This window comes from Eublepharis macularius, chromosome 15 (assembly GCF_028583425.1).
Source record: "Eublepharis macularius isolate TG4126 chromosome 15, MPM_Emac_v1.0, whole genome shotgun sequence".
NCBI lineage: Eukaryota > Metazoa > Chordata > Lepidosauria > Squamata > Eublepharidae > Eublepharis > Eublepharis macularius.
In genome coordinates, this window is record NC_072804.1 from 45,323,589 (window position 1) to 45,342,475 (window position 18,887).

An 18,887-nucleotide genomic window follows, 5' to 3' on the forward strand; every position below is an offset into this window, starting at 1 on the left:
CCCCTCCCTTGTTTATTTTGGTTTAATGAGCTGAAAAAAAATTATTAAAAAAACCCTGCATTCATACTTGTAAGCTGCTTTGAACAAATTGGGAAATACATATATGCATGCCAGTCTTAGGAAGTGGTTAGAGTGCTGGGTTAGAATCTGGGAGACCCAGGTTCAAATCCCCTACTCTGTCAGGGGAGCTTACTGGGTGACCTTGGGCCAGTCACACACTCTCAGAATAACCTACCTCACAGGGTTGTTGTGAGGATAAAATGGAGGAGAGGAGAATGATGTAAACCACTCACTGGGAAGAGAGGTGGAGTACAAATGAAGTAAAATAAAAATTACATGTATGCCTACACAGACACACTCACACACATGTATCTCTTTAATAAAATCCACGTGGTAGAACATGTGGTAGAACATTTTCTTACAGCGTACGTTTGTTCTGATGAACATTCAGCATCATGCAAACCCAGGGTTCCTTCCCACCCACAGGAAACAAAGCAGCAAAGAAAACCGAATAATGCGAAGAACCAACTTTGTACAATTCAGAATACTTGAGGGAAAACAACGAAGCAAAAACAAATGAATGTGCAAAACCAGTCACAAATGTGAAGCAAAAAACACACCCCCTTCCATTCCCAAACACCTATTCTACATTAAAGGGTACTGCAGTGTAGGATGTTCTCTAGATGTTCAAATCCTATTGATATAAATCTGAACTGAGCAAGGCATGTTTCCTTGCAATAATATCACTTGAATCTGAATATCCATTTCTATATTATTGTCACGATCTTTACAACAGCCTTGTAAGGTAGGCTGGCATGGCTGCCACCAGTATTATGAACAGGGTCTGAGAGACAATGGACACTGAGTCCATCAGTTACCAAGCTGATGCTCTTCCACTGAGCCATGGCCCCTCACCCAGTGTGCTGTATCCAGTGATATCTCTACAGCCATTGCAATGGACCTGTGCAGAGACATCCTCAAACAGATCAGACGCAGCAAGACCTCAGTGCAGGATCACAATTAAAAGAATTAAATGAATGTTCACAGTTACAGCCTGTCTTGAAGGACAGCTTCTGAGCAGGCTTTTCTTTTGGGAAAAGGAGTTTGCTTGGAGACATTAGAGATCTCTGAATAGTAGCTGGCACAGATGTCATATATTTAGAAGCCACTTGCTCAACCCCTCCCCCCAAGAAAAAAAACCCCAGCCTGGAGTAAGAAGATCATTTGAAATTGCTTCTTGAATTTTTCAGTTCACTGTAAAGATCCAGTCCACGTGCATCAAGTTCCTGTGAAACAAGAAATTAGCATAGGGTTAGGAATGATACAGCTAGTTGTCAATGTTTAACTTGGGCCGTTTCCACAGAGCTGGTCATTTCCATCTTTTTCTTGCTTATTGTTGTGTTTTGCTGTGTTGCTCCAAAAACTCAGCCTCCACACACACTCCCCCAAAGTGCTTACTTTGCACTTTGAGGTCACAGGACAGCCTCCAGAGTTCATACAAAAGTGTTTGGGGAGGAGAGGTCTGGCACTTTCATTATTGTAACTAGAGATGGGCACAAACTGAAATACAAATCAAAATTAAGCATGAACCAGGCTGGCTCGTGGTTCGTGAACCATGGTTCGTCAGATTCCATTTCTGACGAACTGTCATGAACTTTTAGGCTGGTTTGTTTGTTTGGTTTTTTGGTTTGTCACTGCAGACAGCCTGGTGCCAATCAATCAGTTTCCTAGGCAACAGGGGATGGACTTCCTGCAGACCTTCTGCTGACCTGGAAGAGAACTTCTGCTGGCCCGGAAGTGACCTGCTGCTGACCTGGTAGTGATAATTTTCTGACCCCTGGATTTGACGTTTTCATGAATCAAACAAACCGATTCACAAACCAGGGGCAGGTTCGTGAAAGTTCATCGTTCGTGAAATCTGACGAACCGCAAACCACATGGTTTGGTTTTTTTCCGGTTTGTGCCCATCTCTAATTGTAACCCGCCTCCCTTTCAAATATTTTTTTTTCACTCTGCACATGCGCGATCACATGCTGAGAGCTTCAGGGGAGGAGCTGGGCAGTGATCAGAGGATTCCTCAGAGTGCTTAAACTATTCACATGCCAAAGAACGCAGAAGAAGGGCTCCATCAACCCGCAGCAAAAGAAAATACCAGGAAAAGTGAGGTCCCAGACAAAACATCTAAAAAACTGTAGAAAAACAGCCTGAAAACATTTTGCAAACTGAGATGTGTGGAACCCTGAGTTGTGTGGGTGAGCTGTGCCTATAAGGATCTGTGGAAACGGCCTTGTTTAACAGCCATTCCTTCTCCTTGGGGAATCCTTTGAGAGTCCTGCTGGTCAGGCCAAACATCAACTCTCATTGTCAACAGTAGCCATCCAGATTCATTTTATTTATTTATTTAAAACACTTCTACCCTGTCTTTCCACCCAATCAGAGCCCTCAAGGCAGCTCAGATTTAAAAAAAAGAAAAGCCTTTACTCACCGGCGGAAGATAATGATAGGGGGGGGGCAGATGAATCAAAAGGTCAATGTTTATGGGCACCATGCCACACTCACCTGATAGGGGGACTCAGTCTCTGCTGTGCGTGACTTCTTGAGGTCTATTGGGAATAAAAGAAGAGTAAGACACAGGTCTAGATCAGTGGAGAAAAACCAAAGATACAGGAAGGGACTGAAACAGCCCTTTCTTTTCAGCATTTCTCTTTGCAACTCATTCCCCCATCTGTAGATATAAAACTCTTTGGTTCTGTGTTTTGGGCTAGATTTGGCAAATGCCTCACAAGGGTGAGATCTCATGATGCGGTCTTGTCAGATCTCAGCATTGTTGAACTACTTTGGTTTTGTTTAATCCCCTTTCCCTGTACTTGTAGGGTATCACCAATTTGCAAAAACCCATACTTTGGGCAGATTTTTCGGTTTGCATGGAAGGCCCCTGTGGCTATTGGATATATCATCATCATCATCATCATCATCATCATCAACAACAACAACAAACACCATCAATCATATACGCTTATATGAAGCTGCCTGTGGTGGTAGAAAGTGTTGACTTATGGTGACCTCTGTTGGGGTTTTCAGAGATGGTTTGCCATTGCCTGCCTCTGCAACCCTCCTCTTCTTTGGTGGTCTCCCATCCAATTACTAACCAAGGCGAACCCTGCTTAACTTTGGAGATATGACGAAATTGGGCTTACTTGGGCTATCCAGGTCAGGGCATGAAGCCACCTACTACTGAGTAATTACTCTATTTCCTACTGTGAGTGAACACATGTGGCTGCCTTCCACTGAGTCATCTCATTGGCCCATCAAGGTCAGTATTGCCTACTCAGACTGGCAGCAGATTTTCAGGGTATCTGGTTGAGGTCTTTCACATCACATCACATCACATCCTACCCAATCCTTTTAGGAGAACTGAACCTGGGACAGATGTCAAACAGATGTACTTCCACTGAGACATGGTCCCTCCCTTTAACAAAACTGCATGAAGCTACCTTACATTGAGTCAGACTATTGGTCTATTAAGGTTAGTATTGTCTACACTGGCTGGCAACAGCTCTTCAGAGTCTCAGAGGGAGGTCCTTTCACATCACCTCCCATGTGATATTTTAACTGGAGATGCAGGGGATTGAACCTGGAGCCTTCTGCACACAATACATATGTTCTACCACTGAGCCATGACCTCTGTCCTCAACAAGACCACATGAAGATGTCTTATACTGAGTCAGAACATTGGTTTATCAAGGTCAGTCTTGGGTACCATGACAGGCAGAAACTTCTTGGTCTTTTTCACATTACCAACTACTTGATCCTTTTAACTGGAAATGCTGTGAACTGAACCTGGGACTTGCATGCAAAGCTGGTGCTCTGTCATTGAGAGCCAAACTACAAGTGATGCCTGACACAGGTTGGACACTTGTCAGCTTCCCTCAAGTTTTGATGGGAAATGTAGGCAGCTTGGCAGAATGTTGGACAAGTGACAGTTGAAAAGTCCATTGGACAGCAGTTGAAGAGCCAAGCTGCAAGACCAGGATGCCTACATTTCCCATCAAAACTTGAGGGAAGCTGACAAGTGTCCATCCTGTGTCATTTGTCACTTGTAGCTTAGCCCTGAGCCAGAGCCTTGGCACCTACTCTCCGGTGATCTTTCACAGCTCTTGTACCTGGAGATGCCAGGAATTGGACCAAGGAGTTTTTGCATTCATGGCACATGAGACTGCCAGAAGCAAAAGCACACAAGTAAGCCAAGTTCCTGCTGTGAGAAGCGTACACTCTAAATTTAGACATCAGGGAGGCAAGCTCAGGTGGAAAGGAAGGCAGCAGAGAGGGAAGGAGATGAACATGAACAAATGCAGTTACACAAGAATGCCAGGAAAGAAAGATGTGCAATACTTTTTTTATTCAGAACATCCAAACAATCACAAAACTTTAAGCTTTACCACAGAACTCTTCCTTAGGCTGAATGTTCCAAAGAAAAAGAAAGAAAGAAAGGTGTTGGTGGGAATTCTAGAGAACTCAAAGGATCTCATAGTGTTGCATGCTGCTGTTAAAAGCTTGCACCAACACTGTTTTGTGATATTTTGGTTGGCTCAACAGTAAACCCTTGGAAGCTGCAGATCTGTGATTTATGATTTCATTTATTCTCAGTCCTATCATATGATACAGTCTCCAGACTGTTTTATTCTCACCTCATCATCACTGGAAATATCACATCGTTAAATGTTGTGGAATATTTGATTATTTTGCCTCCCCCTACCAAAATTCAAAGATGTCACCATTCATGGAGATTGTGACAATGTATCCCCCATGAATGGTAAGGGTCTACACAGTAATAAAAAGATATGATAGCTGGGAATAAACTACACTGTAAAAAATGGAACTTCTGAAAAGAGCTTCTTAGGATTGCTCTCAATACGACTTTCATTTCTGGAAATGTTTGTTTGTATGGCCAACGGAGCAACCTGCAGTCTTAGTCTATTTTGGGAAATACCAGAAATAGAATGTAGATCCATGCTATCTGTCCGTATTCTTGGGACCTACCACCAGTACACAGCATAAGATTGGAAATTAAGGCCACCAGGAAGAGTCCTAGAAGGTTGATGGAATGGGGGGCTTCCCTCCAATGGGACCACCCCACCAAAACGAGTTCCTGCATAGGGAATAATGGACTCAAAACATTTTGGAATTCTGAAAAAAAAACAAAAACCCTGAATCCAAATACTGAAACAGTAGTGGGGACTCAAATACTCCAGAATAACGATATAGATCCCATTCCTAAGACCTGAATCCCAATAATACCATTTTTTTCAAGTACAGAGATTGAAACAGCTTATTGCTGCGTGCACGCTTCTGTCCCTTGTTTTAAACTGTTTAAAACTCATGGTTAACAACATGACTCATCCTTTTAAACTGCAAGACATCTTGTCTCACTTTCCCATCTGCATCCAGGGTGCCACCATTCCCTTCACTTCTGCCTATTTCCCATCTCTCATTCACAGGGTTGCCAGCCTCCAGGTTGCAGCTGGAGATCTTCTGGAATTACAACTGCTCTCCAGCCCATAGAGATCAGTTCTCCTGGAGAAAATGGCTACTTTGGAATATGGACTGTACGGCATTATACCCTGCTGATGTCCCTTGCCTCCCCAAACCCTGCCCTCTCCAGGCGCCACTCCCCAAATCTCCAGGAATTTCCCACTCTGGAGCTGGCAACCCTACCCATCAGCTTAGTTTGAAAGAGAGATTGTAGCAAATCTGGCACTCCCATGAGAATTGCTGTGGTATAGGTTGGACTTCGGGGACGCACAGCATTCTGTTATTGAGACTGCAGTCTTTGCAGCACCCTTTGGAGGCTGGAGGCTTTGCAGCACCCTTTGGAGGCTCTACAAAAGGAATTGATCCAATTTCCGACCACCAGGACTGTCTACAGAAATCCCACTGTCAAACGGCTGGAGGAGGGGGAGCAGAGCACGGATTGGTCTGTAGAATTTAGCTGGGTAGCAATGCTTATCTCTATTTCTGATATAGAGGAGAGATTAAACAAGCAGCAGCACAGGAAATCCATTCTGTCCAGTTCTGTGACGCCTGAAAGTTTGCACTCTCCCAGCAGATGTACTTCTACAGTGGAAGGCAACATTTTGAGTGCAAGCGCTGACCTCATCCCTAGTTTCTACCTATGAAGAATAAGGTGTGCTGGTAAATAAAGAAAAAAGAAGGGAGAGATATGCCATTTGTACTTGGCAGGACACACTGGGAGCAAGCCAAGATCTGGTGGTGAAGCCTGCGCTTTAAACCTGGCTGACAGCGAAGCTTCCCAGGTAGCTCACTGTAATGGATAGTCTCCGACACCTACTGGATCTGCCCCACTCTTGTAGTGGGAGAAAATGGGAGGAGAGGATAAAATCATGGACATGATAATGTTGTCCGGGGTCAGCAGCCCAGCCCCCGGACTTGCTGACAGGCAGCGGCAGGGGGCAGCCGGGAGACAGCAGTTCAACCGCTCTGTCTGGCAAACAGAGCCAGAACCTGCCTGCTCCAGGGGGAAGGGGAGAAAGGCCAAAGCCTCAGAAGGCTGGAGGGAGCAGGGAGAGGCCAGCTAGTCCCACCCCCCAGGGGGAGGAGAGGGGGCTAAGCAGGCTAGAGGAAAAGGGCCAAGGCAGCGGGAATAGGGACACAGCAATAGCCCAAACAAAGCCCTTACCTTCCAAGGAGGAGAAGCAGCCACTACAGCCCAGAGCCACACCCTGGCTAGACAACAGCAGCCTGGCTCAGGAGGTGCTAGGAGCCAAGCCCCTCCAGGTGGAGCTGCCACAGGCATTCTGGGGGAGGAGATGGGTAGCCCCGTCCGGCATCAACCAACAGGCAGCACTGAAGCTGGCCAGGGCAGCTCCTCGCGAGCAAGGCCGGCCAGGCTCAGCAGCACAGAAGCCAGCTGGGGCAGCTCCTCGTGAGCAAGGCCAGGCAGGCTCAGCAGCACAGAAGCCGGCTGGGGCAGCTCCTCGTGAGCAAGGCCAGGCAGGCTCAGCAGCACCGAAGCCGGCTGGGGCAGCTCCTCATGAGCAAGGCCAAGGAGACCTCAGCCGGGGATGGCTTGCATTCAATCCCACCCTGCCAGCAAGGCAAGGAAGCCAAGAAGGGATTAGTGGTAGGAGGGAAACACCTGAGGGAAGGCACAGCTGGGCCAAGTCAGGAGATGGCACAAGCCTAGAAGGAGGGCGGGGCGGGGAAAGGAAGCCCTATATAAGGTGGCTAGGAAGAGCTCTGGGGTGGTGGGTGTGAGTGAGGAGTGATCATGTGGAGTGAGAGCAGTAGGATGCAAGGGTGGAGGCTTGGGGGAGAGTTCTGGAAGGAGGTGAAGGAGGATGCAGGGGGTAAGCAGGCCAGGTTGAGCAGGCCAGCGAGTGGACTGAGAGGGAGTCTGGGTGAGGTATACCGCCCCTCCTTCCACAGAGCAGGGTCCTGCAGAATCCCTGGCCCCCCTGTGACGTCAGGAGCAGACCGCCCAGTGCCACGCCCAGCGGCAGTCGCGGCAAGCCCTGACAAATGTCACTTCCGGCCTCTGCATTCATGACACTCTAGGAATTTCTCCAATCTCCAAGTCTTTACCATAGAGATTGGGAGAATTCCTAGAGTGCTGTGCATCATGGTGACACCACTTCTGGGTTTTCATCTGGAAATGATGTTGCCACATTGCATGGCATTCCTCCTCCTCATGCTCCACCCTGAAATGCTCCTGGGATTTGTCAGGACTCGCAGATCCAGCAACACTACTGAAAGTGGTGAGTATCCAGGAGGTAATGAAAATCATACTTCATACTCATTAGTTTCTCCCATGCTGCCGGTCCCAGCATTGCTAACAGTTCCTCAGGGATTCCTTGTTTTCTTGAGTGGAGAATTGTCCCTCTATGCCAAGCGAAATGGGCTTGATGCTCATGTTTGGCTTGTGTTCCTGGGATTGTCTATCCCTGGTATAGTATGAGTTGTCAATGTGTTGTGTTTCTCAGCTACCATGATCAGGGTTCACATTGTACCCCCCTTTTCTCTTTATCTCTCACAGACCTATTTTTAATAAGGTTGTTAGACAGGACTGGAAACAGTGGGGAGCCCTCACTGGTGATGTAATGATGTCACTGACAACATGCTGCTGACATCACTCCCCATGTGCCCAGGAGCAGGGCTGGTGCCAGAGTTTCTGGTGCCTGAGGCCAGGGGCAGCTTCAGGGCTGTTGCTGCCCCCACTCACGCACGCAAAGTGCTTGTGCACTTGCATCCAGACTGCGTGATGACATCACTGCATGTGATGTCATCACGCAGCATGCCACTGCGAGCTGACCCCATTGGTGTGGCAGGCAGCTGGGATGGCACGCGGGTGGACTCCTAGCCCTCCTGCTTAGTTGTCCCGCACTGCTCCGTCTGCCTGCTGTGCCTGGCCTGCAGCTGCATGCAGGTGGTGGTGGCAGCATGGGACAACTGAGTGGAAGGGCTGGGAGTCTGCCCTGCACTGCCGCTGCTAGCATTCCTGACCGGGCACAGCAGCTGCGGGCCAGGTGTGGCAGGCAGCTGTGGCTGCATGTGGGCAGCTTCCCAGCCCTTCTGCTCAGCTGCCAGTGCTGCTGCCACCAGCTCCGCAGTGTGCCCCCCACCCCTGGCACTCCCTCCGGCACCTCAGCGCACGAGGTGGCTGCCGGATCCGCCCCCATGGATGCACTGGCCCTGCCCAGGAGGGATGTCAATGAATTGCTGGGGGACCCCAGGAATGCTCTGGCATTTGGGCAAAACTTGAATGGAAAGTAACATCAGAATGCTGGAGTGCTGCCTGTCATCCTCCCAGCTTCCTGCCATTTCTCCCACAACCAGCCAGCTGAGTGGCGGCAGGCATGAAATACTGGCTGGCACAGGGGGATACCCTGCCATTACTGGGGGAATGGCAGCCCAAACTATAAACCATCTGCATTTCTCCTCAGGGGATGGTCAAAAACACAACAGGGAAACAGTAAACCTAAGCCTCCTCACCACTGCTGGCCAGCTGGCGTTTGTAGAAGCAGGTAGCCACGTAGTACACAGCCACTGCAATGAGCAAAGTCAGCAGCAGGTCTCCCAGCACCACGCCTGCGATGGCACCTGGACTTAGGTGGTAGCAGTTGCTACAGTCTAACAAAAAAGAGAGGAAAAGTCATAAGATATACAGAATTCTGGGATAGCAACCAGAACGATCAGGGCAGTGGGGTCCTTTGTTGAGCCTGTGGACACTGTTGGAAGGTTGAGAAAGGGTAGCCACAAAATGGCTGCCATGGGAGGTGGGACCAAGCACAAAATGGCTGCTGTGAGGAGGCAAATAGAAAATATTGAGAGGTTCTAAGCCAAGTGTCCTCCTATGATGAAGAGTTATTCCCTAATGGGTGTTCCCTACAGAACCAAAAAGGATGCCTTTTGGAGTCTTCAGAAACATGGTCATAGATGCAGAGAAGTTAGCCGTGTTAGTCTGTGGTAGCAAAATCAAAAAGAGTCCAGTAGCACCTTTAAGACTAACCAATTTTATTTTAGCATAAGCTTTCGAGAATCAAGTTCTCTTCTTCAGATGCCAGTCTCTGTATCAGGCATCTGAAGAAGAGAACTTGATTCTCGAAAGCTTATGCTAAAATAAAATTGGTTAGTCTTAAAGGTGCTACTGGACTCTTTTTGATTCAGAAACATGGGCACCACATAAGTGAGCACCACGTTGGTTGCACCGTTGGCTTAAGGGCTCAGAAATGAAGCTCAAAAGGTTGACATTTCATTTAAATAAGAGACAGTGAAGAGGAGACATGATAGTACCTGAAGGTACTTCAAGTGTTGCTTGACAGATGGTATAAGCCTGTTGTTCCTGAGGATAACACTAGGAATAATGGATTTAAATTAAAGGATAGCTGATTTAGTTTGGGTATTGGGGAGAATTTCCTAACGATAAGAGCTGTGCAAGAGTGGACTAAATTGCCTTGGAAGATGCTGGCGGAACTTCTTCAATGGAAGTGTTTTAACCGGGTCAGCTATTAGTTAGGGATATTCTAACTGCTGGTGTCTTGCACTATCCAAGGGGTCAGGCTAGATGACCATGGCTATACCATCCCATTCTACACCTCTTTAGGAAATGTGCCCATGAGAAGCAAAACTATGTAGGATCTTTTTAAAAAGGAATTTTGATTGGGTGCGAACAAACACTGGGAGCCTGTTCACCATAGATTGAAGGGACCCAACCATAAGTCAACAGATTTAGCAAGTGTCGCCTTTAGGCTTGCTATTTAATTCTCTGTATGCCAACACAGTGCCCTGAACAAGATGAGGAAGTATGTACCACACAGACTGCTGATATTAGGCAAGACGTTTTTGAAAGCAAACTGAGAACAGTAGAGTTACTTTTATAAACACAAATCTCGTGATACCTTAAAGACTAAACAATATTTCATTTCAGTGTGAACTTTTGTAGACCACAGTCCACTTCTTCAGAAATGGAAGTGGACCCTACTCCGTGAGAAACAATGTTGTATAGTGGTTAGAGTTTTGGACTAGGATCTGGGAGACCCAGTATCAATCTCCCCCACCCTTGTCATGAAAGCTTGCTAGGAACCTTGGGCCAACTGCACATACTCAGCCTAACCTACCTTACAGGGTTGTTGTGAGGATAAAATGGAGGAGGAGAAAAAGATGTTGTATGTTGCTTTGAGGGTCCCCACTGGGGGAAAATGGGGATATAAATAAATATTTAAATAAATAAATGAACACAAGCTTTTGTTGGAGTAAAAATTTAAAGTACCGCATGATTGTTTTGACTGCCACAGATGAACAGAGCTGCTCCTCTGGGATTATTACTTCCCTTTTGTTCTTTATGTTGTTGTGGTGTGTGTGTGTGTGTGCAAAAGTCTTCAGTGGGGGGCATAGGGTAGAAGCAGGGAAGCCAGCTTACCTCATTTAAAAAGAAAAGCTCTGAGCCCAAGAAGAACTAAGGCAGGGTGTCATAATGCTAGCTGAAAGTAGCATTAACCAATGTGTTTTTAAGTGGTTATTTGTAGGGACACAGTTCTGGGAAAGGAATTGAAACCTACAAGAGCAATGGGAGTCTTTAAATATCACTATAAAAATGGCATGCTGTGAATTCTGGTCTCCTGTTAGTATCCTCTGCAAAGTTAGAAGTAGGAAATAATGAGGGGTGGTGGTGGAGAGCTATTTATAGTTCTTACCTCCTTGCGCCTGGACAGCTCCTACAAGGAAAAAAAAAAGAATGTTGACCCCAGAATTTAGTTTCTACACTGGGTAGCTGTTGCTACCCAGGTTCATTTCTACTACATCTCTGTTTACCTTGAAAGAGAGAAAGAAGATCATTAAATGGATTACAGGAACTGGCTGAATTCTCATATGGGAGTGAACGGCACTGGTTAGGACAGGGTCGGAGGAACTAAAAATATCAGAGGAGGTAAAGATGTTGAGTTGGACTTCTTTGAAGGGAGAAAGGGGCAAAACTTTGAGGTGGGAGACTGGAATGTTTTCTATTTATCTTCCCGTAACATCCCACCTCAACCGGATTGCCAGTTCTTGAGACTGACTTGTGTCCTTTTCATTTAAAAAAACAACTTGATGTGCAGACATTAAGAAGTGATTGCTCTGATCTCTATGCTGTGAAACCAATCTCCTCCTGGTTTCTTTACACCTGTCTTAAAGATACGGCGGAATACCAGGTTAATTTTATTATTCTGGTCTGGTGGCAATTTTACAGGTTTTGTTATGGCTTCCCTAGAGTCTATTCTTCTTTCATAGATTTTTTGAATCACATGTGAGGGCTGGGATATTCTATTACCCCACTTTTGAATTCAATCTCATATTTTCTGATGAAGAGTGATTCTTCCTGGTCAAGTCATCTGCCTTAGTGGCCTGCCTAACTGGTAGGAGGGCTTTAATTAATTAGTTAATTAAAACATATATCCCACCTTATCTTCTCCAACTCAAAGCAGTTAACACTGAAAGACAGGTTGCAAGGACACAATGGGCGTAACAGTCCCATTGACAAAAATTTTGAATGCACAGAATAAAAACACATTGATTTTTTTAAAAGCACAATTATAGATTAAATATAATGAATCATGATGAAATCATGCCCCCCCCCCCAAGGATAACTAACAGGATTGTCACAAAAGACAGGGGGGCACTTGTCCCCTCTATTATTCAAACATTGCCCTGTTTACCGTTAAATAGTATGTTTTGCTTGAGGTTGTGGTGGAAAATTTGGGGACACCCGGACCAAAGCAAAATCCTTGAGAGTGCCAGATCCTATTAAGTTCCCTTTAACTGGCCAGAGCAGATCTACTCCATATGCAATGCTTTGTGCAGATAACCTGCTTCCCCTGGAAGACCTACCTGGTTGCCTCTCTGTTATGACCGCTGGAAAACAACTTTTCTGTTCCTAAAGTGTTTCCCTGCAGCATACAGTTTATTTGACTTTGACCTTATGGTAGTTTCAAGGTGTTGGTCTTTTGTTATTGTATGCTGTTGTTGCACAAAAAAGTGCTCTTTCCCTTTGCCCCTTCCAATCTTCTGAGCAAAAGAGAGATGAGACAGACAAGGGCTGTTGTAACAGAATATATTTGCAAATATAGGGTACCAGCTTACAAAATGAGCTTAGAATGTACCAGAGAACAAAGGAGCACATGCTTCTTTTAAGGGCTCATGACATCATTTTGGAGAAACGAAACTCACATTCAAACAAAACCTGTGATCTCTTTACACCTATGGATAGGCTATTCTCCATTTCTCACTCTCGCGACAGCTTTATTACCCTCCTTGTCTCCATGGTAGTTACTCGTTACTTTCACACACACTCTCTCCCTCCAAAAAGGAGGGAGGGGAAACTTATAATTCTCCCTTTGTCTCTGCCTCTGCATCCCAAGAATGTTCAGTTATCTGTCCAAGGCCAGATTTTCTCTTCTCATGTGCAACCAGGGAGAAAGGGGGTGGGGGTGACTAAAAGACAGAGACCAGTTACTTAAAACATAAAGAATCCATCCTAAGCTTCTTGCTAGCTTAATATCACAGCTATATGATTAATATAAATTTGCTAATCCCACACTGTTTTATGGCCTTCTTGCACACTCAAGTTAGCAAATGACAGGGGGCCACTTGCTTATTGCAAAGATTTCAGTTTCCACAAGCTGAATCCTGTGGTGTGTAGGAAGCTTACAGTGCTACTCTAAGAGCACTTTCCTGGGAGTAAGCCCCAATGAGTAGGATTCTAAGTAGACCTGCAGGAGCACTCTCAGAGCAGAAGTCTGATTCCCCTACCATGTTGGAAATAGGGTCCTCCCCGCCCTCCGCATTTTTATGTTACGATGTAGTAGCTCACATGTGCGTGTTATCTGATCTGCTTTCTTGCAGCAGGAAGAGATTAATTTCAGATCAACTCCAGCTCTGCTGCAGTCAAAGTCATTCTTCTGTTTCCTTTTGATTTCAGTACAGGGTAGGGCAGCAGTGTGTGTCTCTGAAGATGCTGCAATTGCACTTTGCAAGAACAGAAATGGGTACTCGGCAGAGTATAGTGAGAACTTCAACTTCCATTAGGCCTAATTGCTAGAAGATGGTCTTCAAGTACCCATACAGATGGCAGAAGGTGGCTGCTCCCAGCTGAGGGGAAGGGGGCAGATTTTCCCTGAGGGCGGCCATATTTGGCTGCTTTGATTATAAGATACTAGCAACAAAGCCGTTGTGAAAAAAATTACAACGGGCTCTAGAAAGGGCCTCCCGATCTGGGCAGGGGGAGGGCATGGCAGGGCAGCTGGGCTGGGCATTGCCCCCTCTGCAGCACTCCAGTCAGGGCTGGGGGTGCTGGGCATTGCCACCTCTGCTGTCAGCTTGGCCTGTTCAGGGCTAGGAAAGCCAGTGTAGGCGTGCCTTTCCACTGCCTGCAGCTGTGCTAGAATAAAAGGCGGTTCCTCCTCGCCAATATGGTTCACCCTTTATATAGTAGTAGATAAAAGATTGATTAGCAAGGGCATCTCCTTACTTTTGTGTAGATTTCTCATCTTTCACTGTTTTGTTGTTGATAAAATGTGAATGATAGAGGCTACAATCCTAAGAACATTTTCTTGGGAGTAAGACCCTTTGAATGAGACTTACTTTTGAGTAAATCAGGCTTGCTCTTTAAGTCCCAGCTATACAATCCAGTAGGTGCCTTACAACGCAATCCTAATAACATTTTCCTGGGAATAACACCCATCATGTAGACCAACTACAATGGCAAAGACATCATTTTGGGGTTTTTCCTTCTTCCGATTACCAGAAGTTTTCTGTTGAGTTCTTTTAACAGAACTGTAGGGTTATATGTGATTTTCTTTAAGAACTATGTACAGCATATCTTGGAAGCTTAAATATCTAGTCTTGTGAATGAAACAGTGGAATCGACTCGAACTAGTAGTTTGCACACTGCATTGTGTTACTTTCGGTGGTCATAATAAAAGGTATTATATAACTTTAGATTTTAATGTCTTTAAAACCATGTGACAAATATATGAACAAATCATACACAAATTGTAACTGAGGAGTTCTCTACTCCAAAGCTCAGTTCCAGCAGTCACCAAACAAATTCATGTTTTTGGCCACAGAAGTGGTTGTCTCACAATACCTGAACTTTGAACCAAAGATGTTAGAAAGCCAACAAAAACTATGCAGGATAACATCAAAAAGACATTTGGTAGTTATTTTTTATTACCCCTAACATTTTTCTGTGGAGAGATAACTGTTCTTCGGTGAAGCCAATTTTAGAAACCACCAGAAAATATTTACCTCACCACAGAAAAAGATATGCTAGGGGTAGAAAAAGACTTGAAAGCATTTTTTTCTCACTTGGATCTTCCATGTTTAGAAAAAATTCAACAGCAGCTTCTTGCTGAACCTTTGTATGTTAATAAAATTAAGGTAGTAAAGCCTACCTAACGACAACCACGCTTAGAATTTCTGAACTTTTAACGGATGACATCCTATCAAAAGGGTAACTTAAGTCTGGCACTGGAACAAGGCCTTGTATTTCACCAGAGGCCTTGTACTTCACTGGAGAAAAAGTCAGCTTTGTAACAGCTTTTTAAAATCCTTGGTATTTTAATTCTGTGGTTGCATTTTAGTTTTTTGGCTCACTGTTACATTTACTTGTTACTGTTATACACAGTAAGTTAAATGTAATTCTGCGGGCATCTGTATGGGGAGGGGGGTTCCAAAGTGTACCCTACTACTAACCCTTGCTCTACAACTGGCCACATGCTACCAACATGTTTTGCACATTGTTTCATAATGTCTGCAGGTGTTTACAGAGCCAAATAACAGAAATGAAACACCTAGACAAAAAACCCATCACTTTTCTCAAAGTTAGATTGGCTTCCACTCTCCCCGCATGTTTTCTGGTGAATGTTCTATCCGGCCCTTGCGATATTTTATCGATTTCCTCATTCCCACCCTTTTTGTAAGTGACTTGCCAGATTCAGGACATGAGGCAGGAGAGAGTAGAGAGAGAGAGACAGAGACTTTTTCCGAGATCAGCCTGGGGCTCATGACACTTGCTGAGAGTTAAAAATGGAATCGTTTATCGGAGGCAGCTTATCTCTGATTGTCAGGTGTCAGAGACAAACCTCAGGGCACCACTCTCTCTTTCTCTCTCTTGTCCTCTCCTGCTTGTGAGGGTCCTAGAGGCATCCGGCTGGCCAGAATGCTAGACTGGGTAAACTTCTAATTTAATCCTGCCAAGCTTATTTTTGTCCTTGTCAAAGCCAGGAAATGGAACGGCTACAGGTCATTTTCGTTCTGCAAGATGGGAAGAGATAGTTGGGGTTTCAGGGCATGTACTGGGGTTCCATGTATGGGGGGGATGTTGTAAGGGTCTAAATAAATATTTTCCTCACCCTGTTGCAGGAAAAACAAATGAAGCTGCCTTATACTGAATCAGACTATTGGACGGTGAAGGCCAGTGTTTCCGGACTTAAACTTGCAGCGACTCCCTAAGACCTCAGAGATTTCCCCCATCTTCTGCTACCTGATCCTTTTTAAAGCCAGAGATGCTGGGGAATGAACCTAGAACTTTCTGTGCACAAAGCAGATGCTCCAGCACTCAGCTACAGTGCTGCCACAGTTATGAAATTTAACCGGTCCGTTTCCTGATAGGAAGATGAGTGGTGGTGGTGGAGAGTGCCGTCAAGTCATAGCTGACTTATGGCGACCCCTGGTGAGGTTTTCATGGTAAGAGACTAACAGAGGTGGTTTGCCATTCCCTGCCTCTGCAACCCTAGTCTTCATTCAAGGTCTCCCATCCAATTACTAACCAAGGCTGACCCTGCTTAGCTTCTGAGATCTGAAGAGATCAGGCTCACCTGGGCTATCCAGGTAAGAAAGAGGAACAGGGGAAAAATTTCACCTGTTAAATGTTTGCCGTGAAGTCACTGTTAAAATCACAGATGCCCTGTTAAGAAATAAAAGGCAGCATCTTTAATGGCAGACGGGAATTTCTGAGGTCATGTAATCACTACGGACGTGGAAGTAAAAAACATAGAGCAAGTGCCTGGATGACACAACAGTTTTTCTTTGGTCTTTCAAAGCGAAACTGACCAGCTGATAGGAAAGAGTGCAGGGAGACGGTTCAGGGACAACCAGGCGGCGAAAACTTCACAGCCTGGCCAAGGCTGCCGATAAGGAGGAGAATCTTGTCTACTTGCAAGACAAATGGAACCAAATGTTCTGCTTTAACCATAGCTGTATGAATGGAAAACTAAAAACAGGCAGAGAAATACCTACTTGGGATGTATTTGATAGAGGAGCTTTCTATTCACGGAAAAACTGATTGGGTTAGAAACTGTCATATTTACTGAAGCATTTTTTTTTAAAAAAGTATTTGCCATCAACAGTATTTGCCACCTTTTCTTTTTAGTATTGGGAAAGATATGAGAATTAGGGCCAAAGAGTATTTTTTTTTTAGAATTGAGGAAGATATGACAATCAGGCCCAAATAATGTTATACACAAATCTGTGAATAGATTTCTCAAAATTTTTGTTTTTAATGACATGCCACCATAAATGAATGTCAGTTTGATGGAAATGGGTGGGTTGTATAACCTTCTTATCCTCACTGTTTTGTAGATCTAGATTCACCTAAGCTTCCTCATGAAGGAAACTGTACAGCTATTCTTTTGGGAAGGATAGCAAAACATTTCAAAAATGCAGAAAACAAGCAAGCAAGCCTAATGCTTATTAAGTAACCTACAGGAATAAACCACAGCCCAGGGGTTAAGATTTTGGTTCTGGGAAATGGCAAAAGTAATCTGTCTCATGCACAAATGAACACTCACACATCCTTCTTTCGCTGATGAAATTGGCACCCCCCCCGCCCCCCGGTTGTATTTCTGTAACTAGTAAAACAGGGGGAAACCTTTCATGGATCTCTTGCATAGTACGTTATCCATCCCTTACCCAACATCTCATTTGGTATGTTTACAACTTGACATGGGCACGAACCCAAAAAAATTAATGAACCTGTGGTTCATGGTTTGGTGCCACCGACGAACCCGAACCAATGAACCAAAATGAAAATTTCCCATTACCGAACCAGTTCGCGGTTCGTGGGGCTCAGAACGGCCCCTGCTGCACTTAGAGAACCCATATTCACAGGGAGTGTTTACCAGGCTCTCCTCCAGCCAGCATCCAAGTTTGGTCAAGATTGCAATAGGGATCTTAGGGTTATACCCTCTCCAATCCAAGGCCCCCAGGAAACTCCCATTCGATACAATTAGAGCCACCCGTTGACGTTGGCCCAGTGTACAAGGGGTTGGCCAACTCTGGATTGGGAGATTTGCAGGGATGTGATGCTGCCAAAACAGCGGTTTTCTCCAGGAGAATGGATCATTGTAGTATGGACGTTAGCCATAATTCTAGGAACACTGCAGACCACATGGAGGCTGATAGCCCTATGTCTCTTCCCCTGCTCATTAGATTAGAAGCAAAACCTAATGAAATCAGATGGGATGATGTCATACTGTAGTGCTTGCTGTACATTTTTTCTTTTTTGTCTGGCAGCAAATGAAGCAGAGTCCAGCCATCCCCAACCATATCAACTTTCAAGTACGCTGCACGGAAAGGAACGCTCGTCAGACCAGCATTTGCTGTCCTCTCTAGACAATCAGGTCCAATGAGACGAAAAATCCGATGTGTGGTCTAATTTTGGGAGGGTTACAACAGCCCTGAGCAAAGATATCAGCAGCACACTGTGACGCACACACCCCGCTTAAGAGTATAGGGGGCTCTCTTTGAATGGATGAGCGCAGTTTGTTCCTAGCTCTGACAAGAGCCAGTACAAAGCACAAGAGACAAAACTTGCCTTAACCAAGGATGGTCTGTCAACCCTGTGCAAGATAGAAGAGGGATCGAGAAATAAAAAGGCGATCAAAGACAGGGGAGCTGATAGAAGGAATTTGATCTGACTCACCCAGCTGTACCGAAGCCAAGCCTAGCAGAACATTGAGGACTGGGAATCCTGGGCGACCCATGGCAGAGGTTCCCAAGTTCGAGATCAAGCTCCTGCCAAAATCTCCTTGGTTGGATAAGCTGATTCTGGGTTCTTGAAGGACAGGAAGCTTAAGACTGAAGGGACAGCAGTGGTATCTATTTGAAGAACAAGAGATGTGTAATAGAGCTAGCTTAGGCAGGAAACCTCAGAAAAGGGGAAGGGAGATGTCACGGGGCGGGAAACAGACTGTGGGCAGTGTCCTACTTCCCCAATGGAAAGGACGCCGCAGGGACACAGAGGAGACGGAGGATGCTGGCCTCCGTTGGTGGGAGCTGCCTCCGTGCCACCTTCGAGTCTAATCTTTTTTCACACACAGCATCAAATGTTCAGC

General features: G+C 45.4%; 1 protein-coding gene across 1 annotated transcript; it reads right to left on the reverse strand.

The window, feature by feature from the left end:
- Positions 1-361: 361 nt before the first annotated feature.
- On the reverse strand, positions 362-18,646 carry TYROBP (transmembrane immune signaling adaptor TYROBP). The gene is made up of 5 exons (XM_054999672.1): positions 18,476-18,646; positions 11,211-11,231; positions 9,010-9,147; positions 2,560-2,603; positions 362-1,286 (listed from the first exon to the last, which is right to left on the reverse strand). Exons 1-5 carry the CDS (start codon positions 18,534-18,536, stop codon positions 1,221-1,223), a joined length of 330 nt encoding a protein of 109 aa, XP_054855647.1. The 5' UTR covers positions 18,537-18,646; the 3' UTR covers positions 362-1,220.
- Between the last annotated feature and the right edge of the window lie 241 nt (positions 18,647-18,887).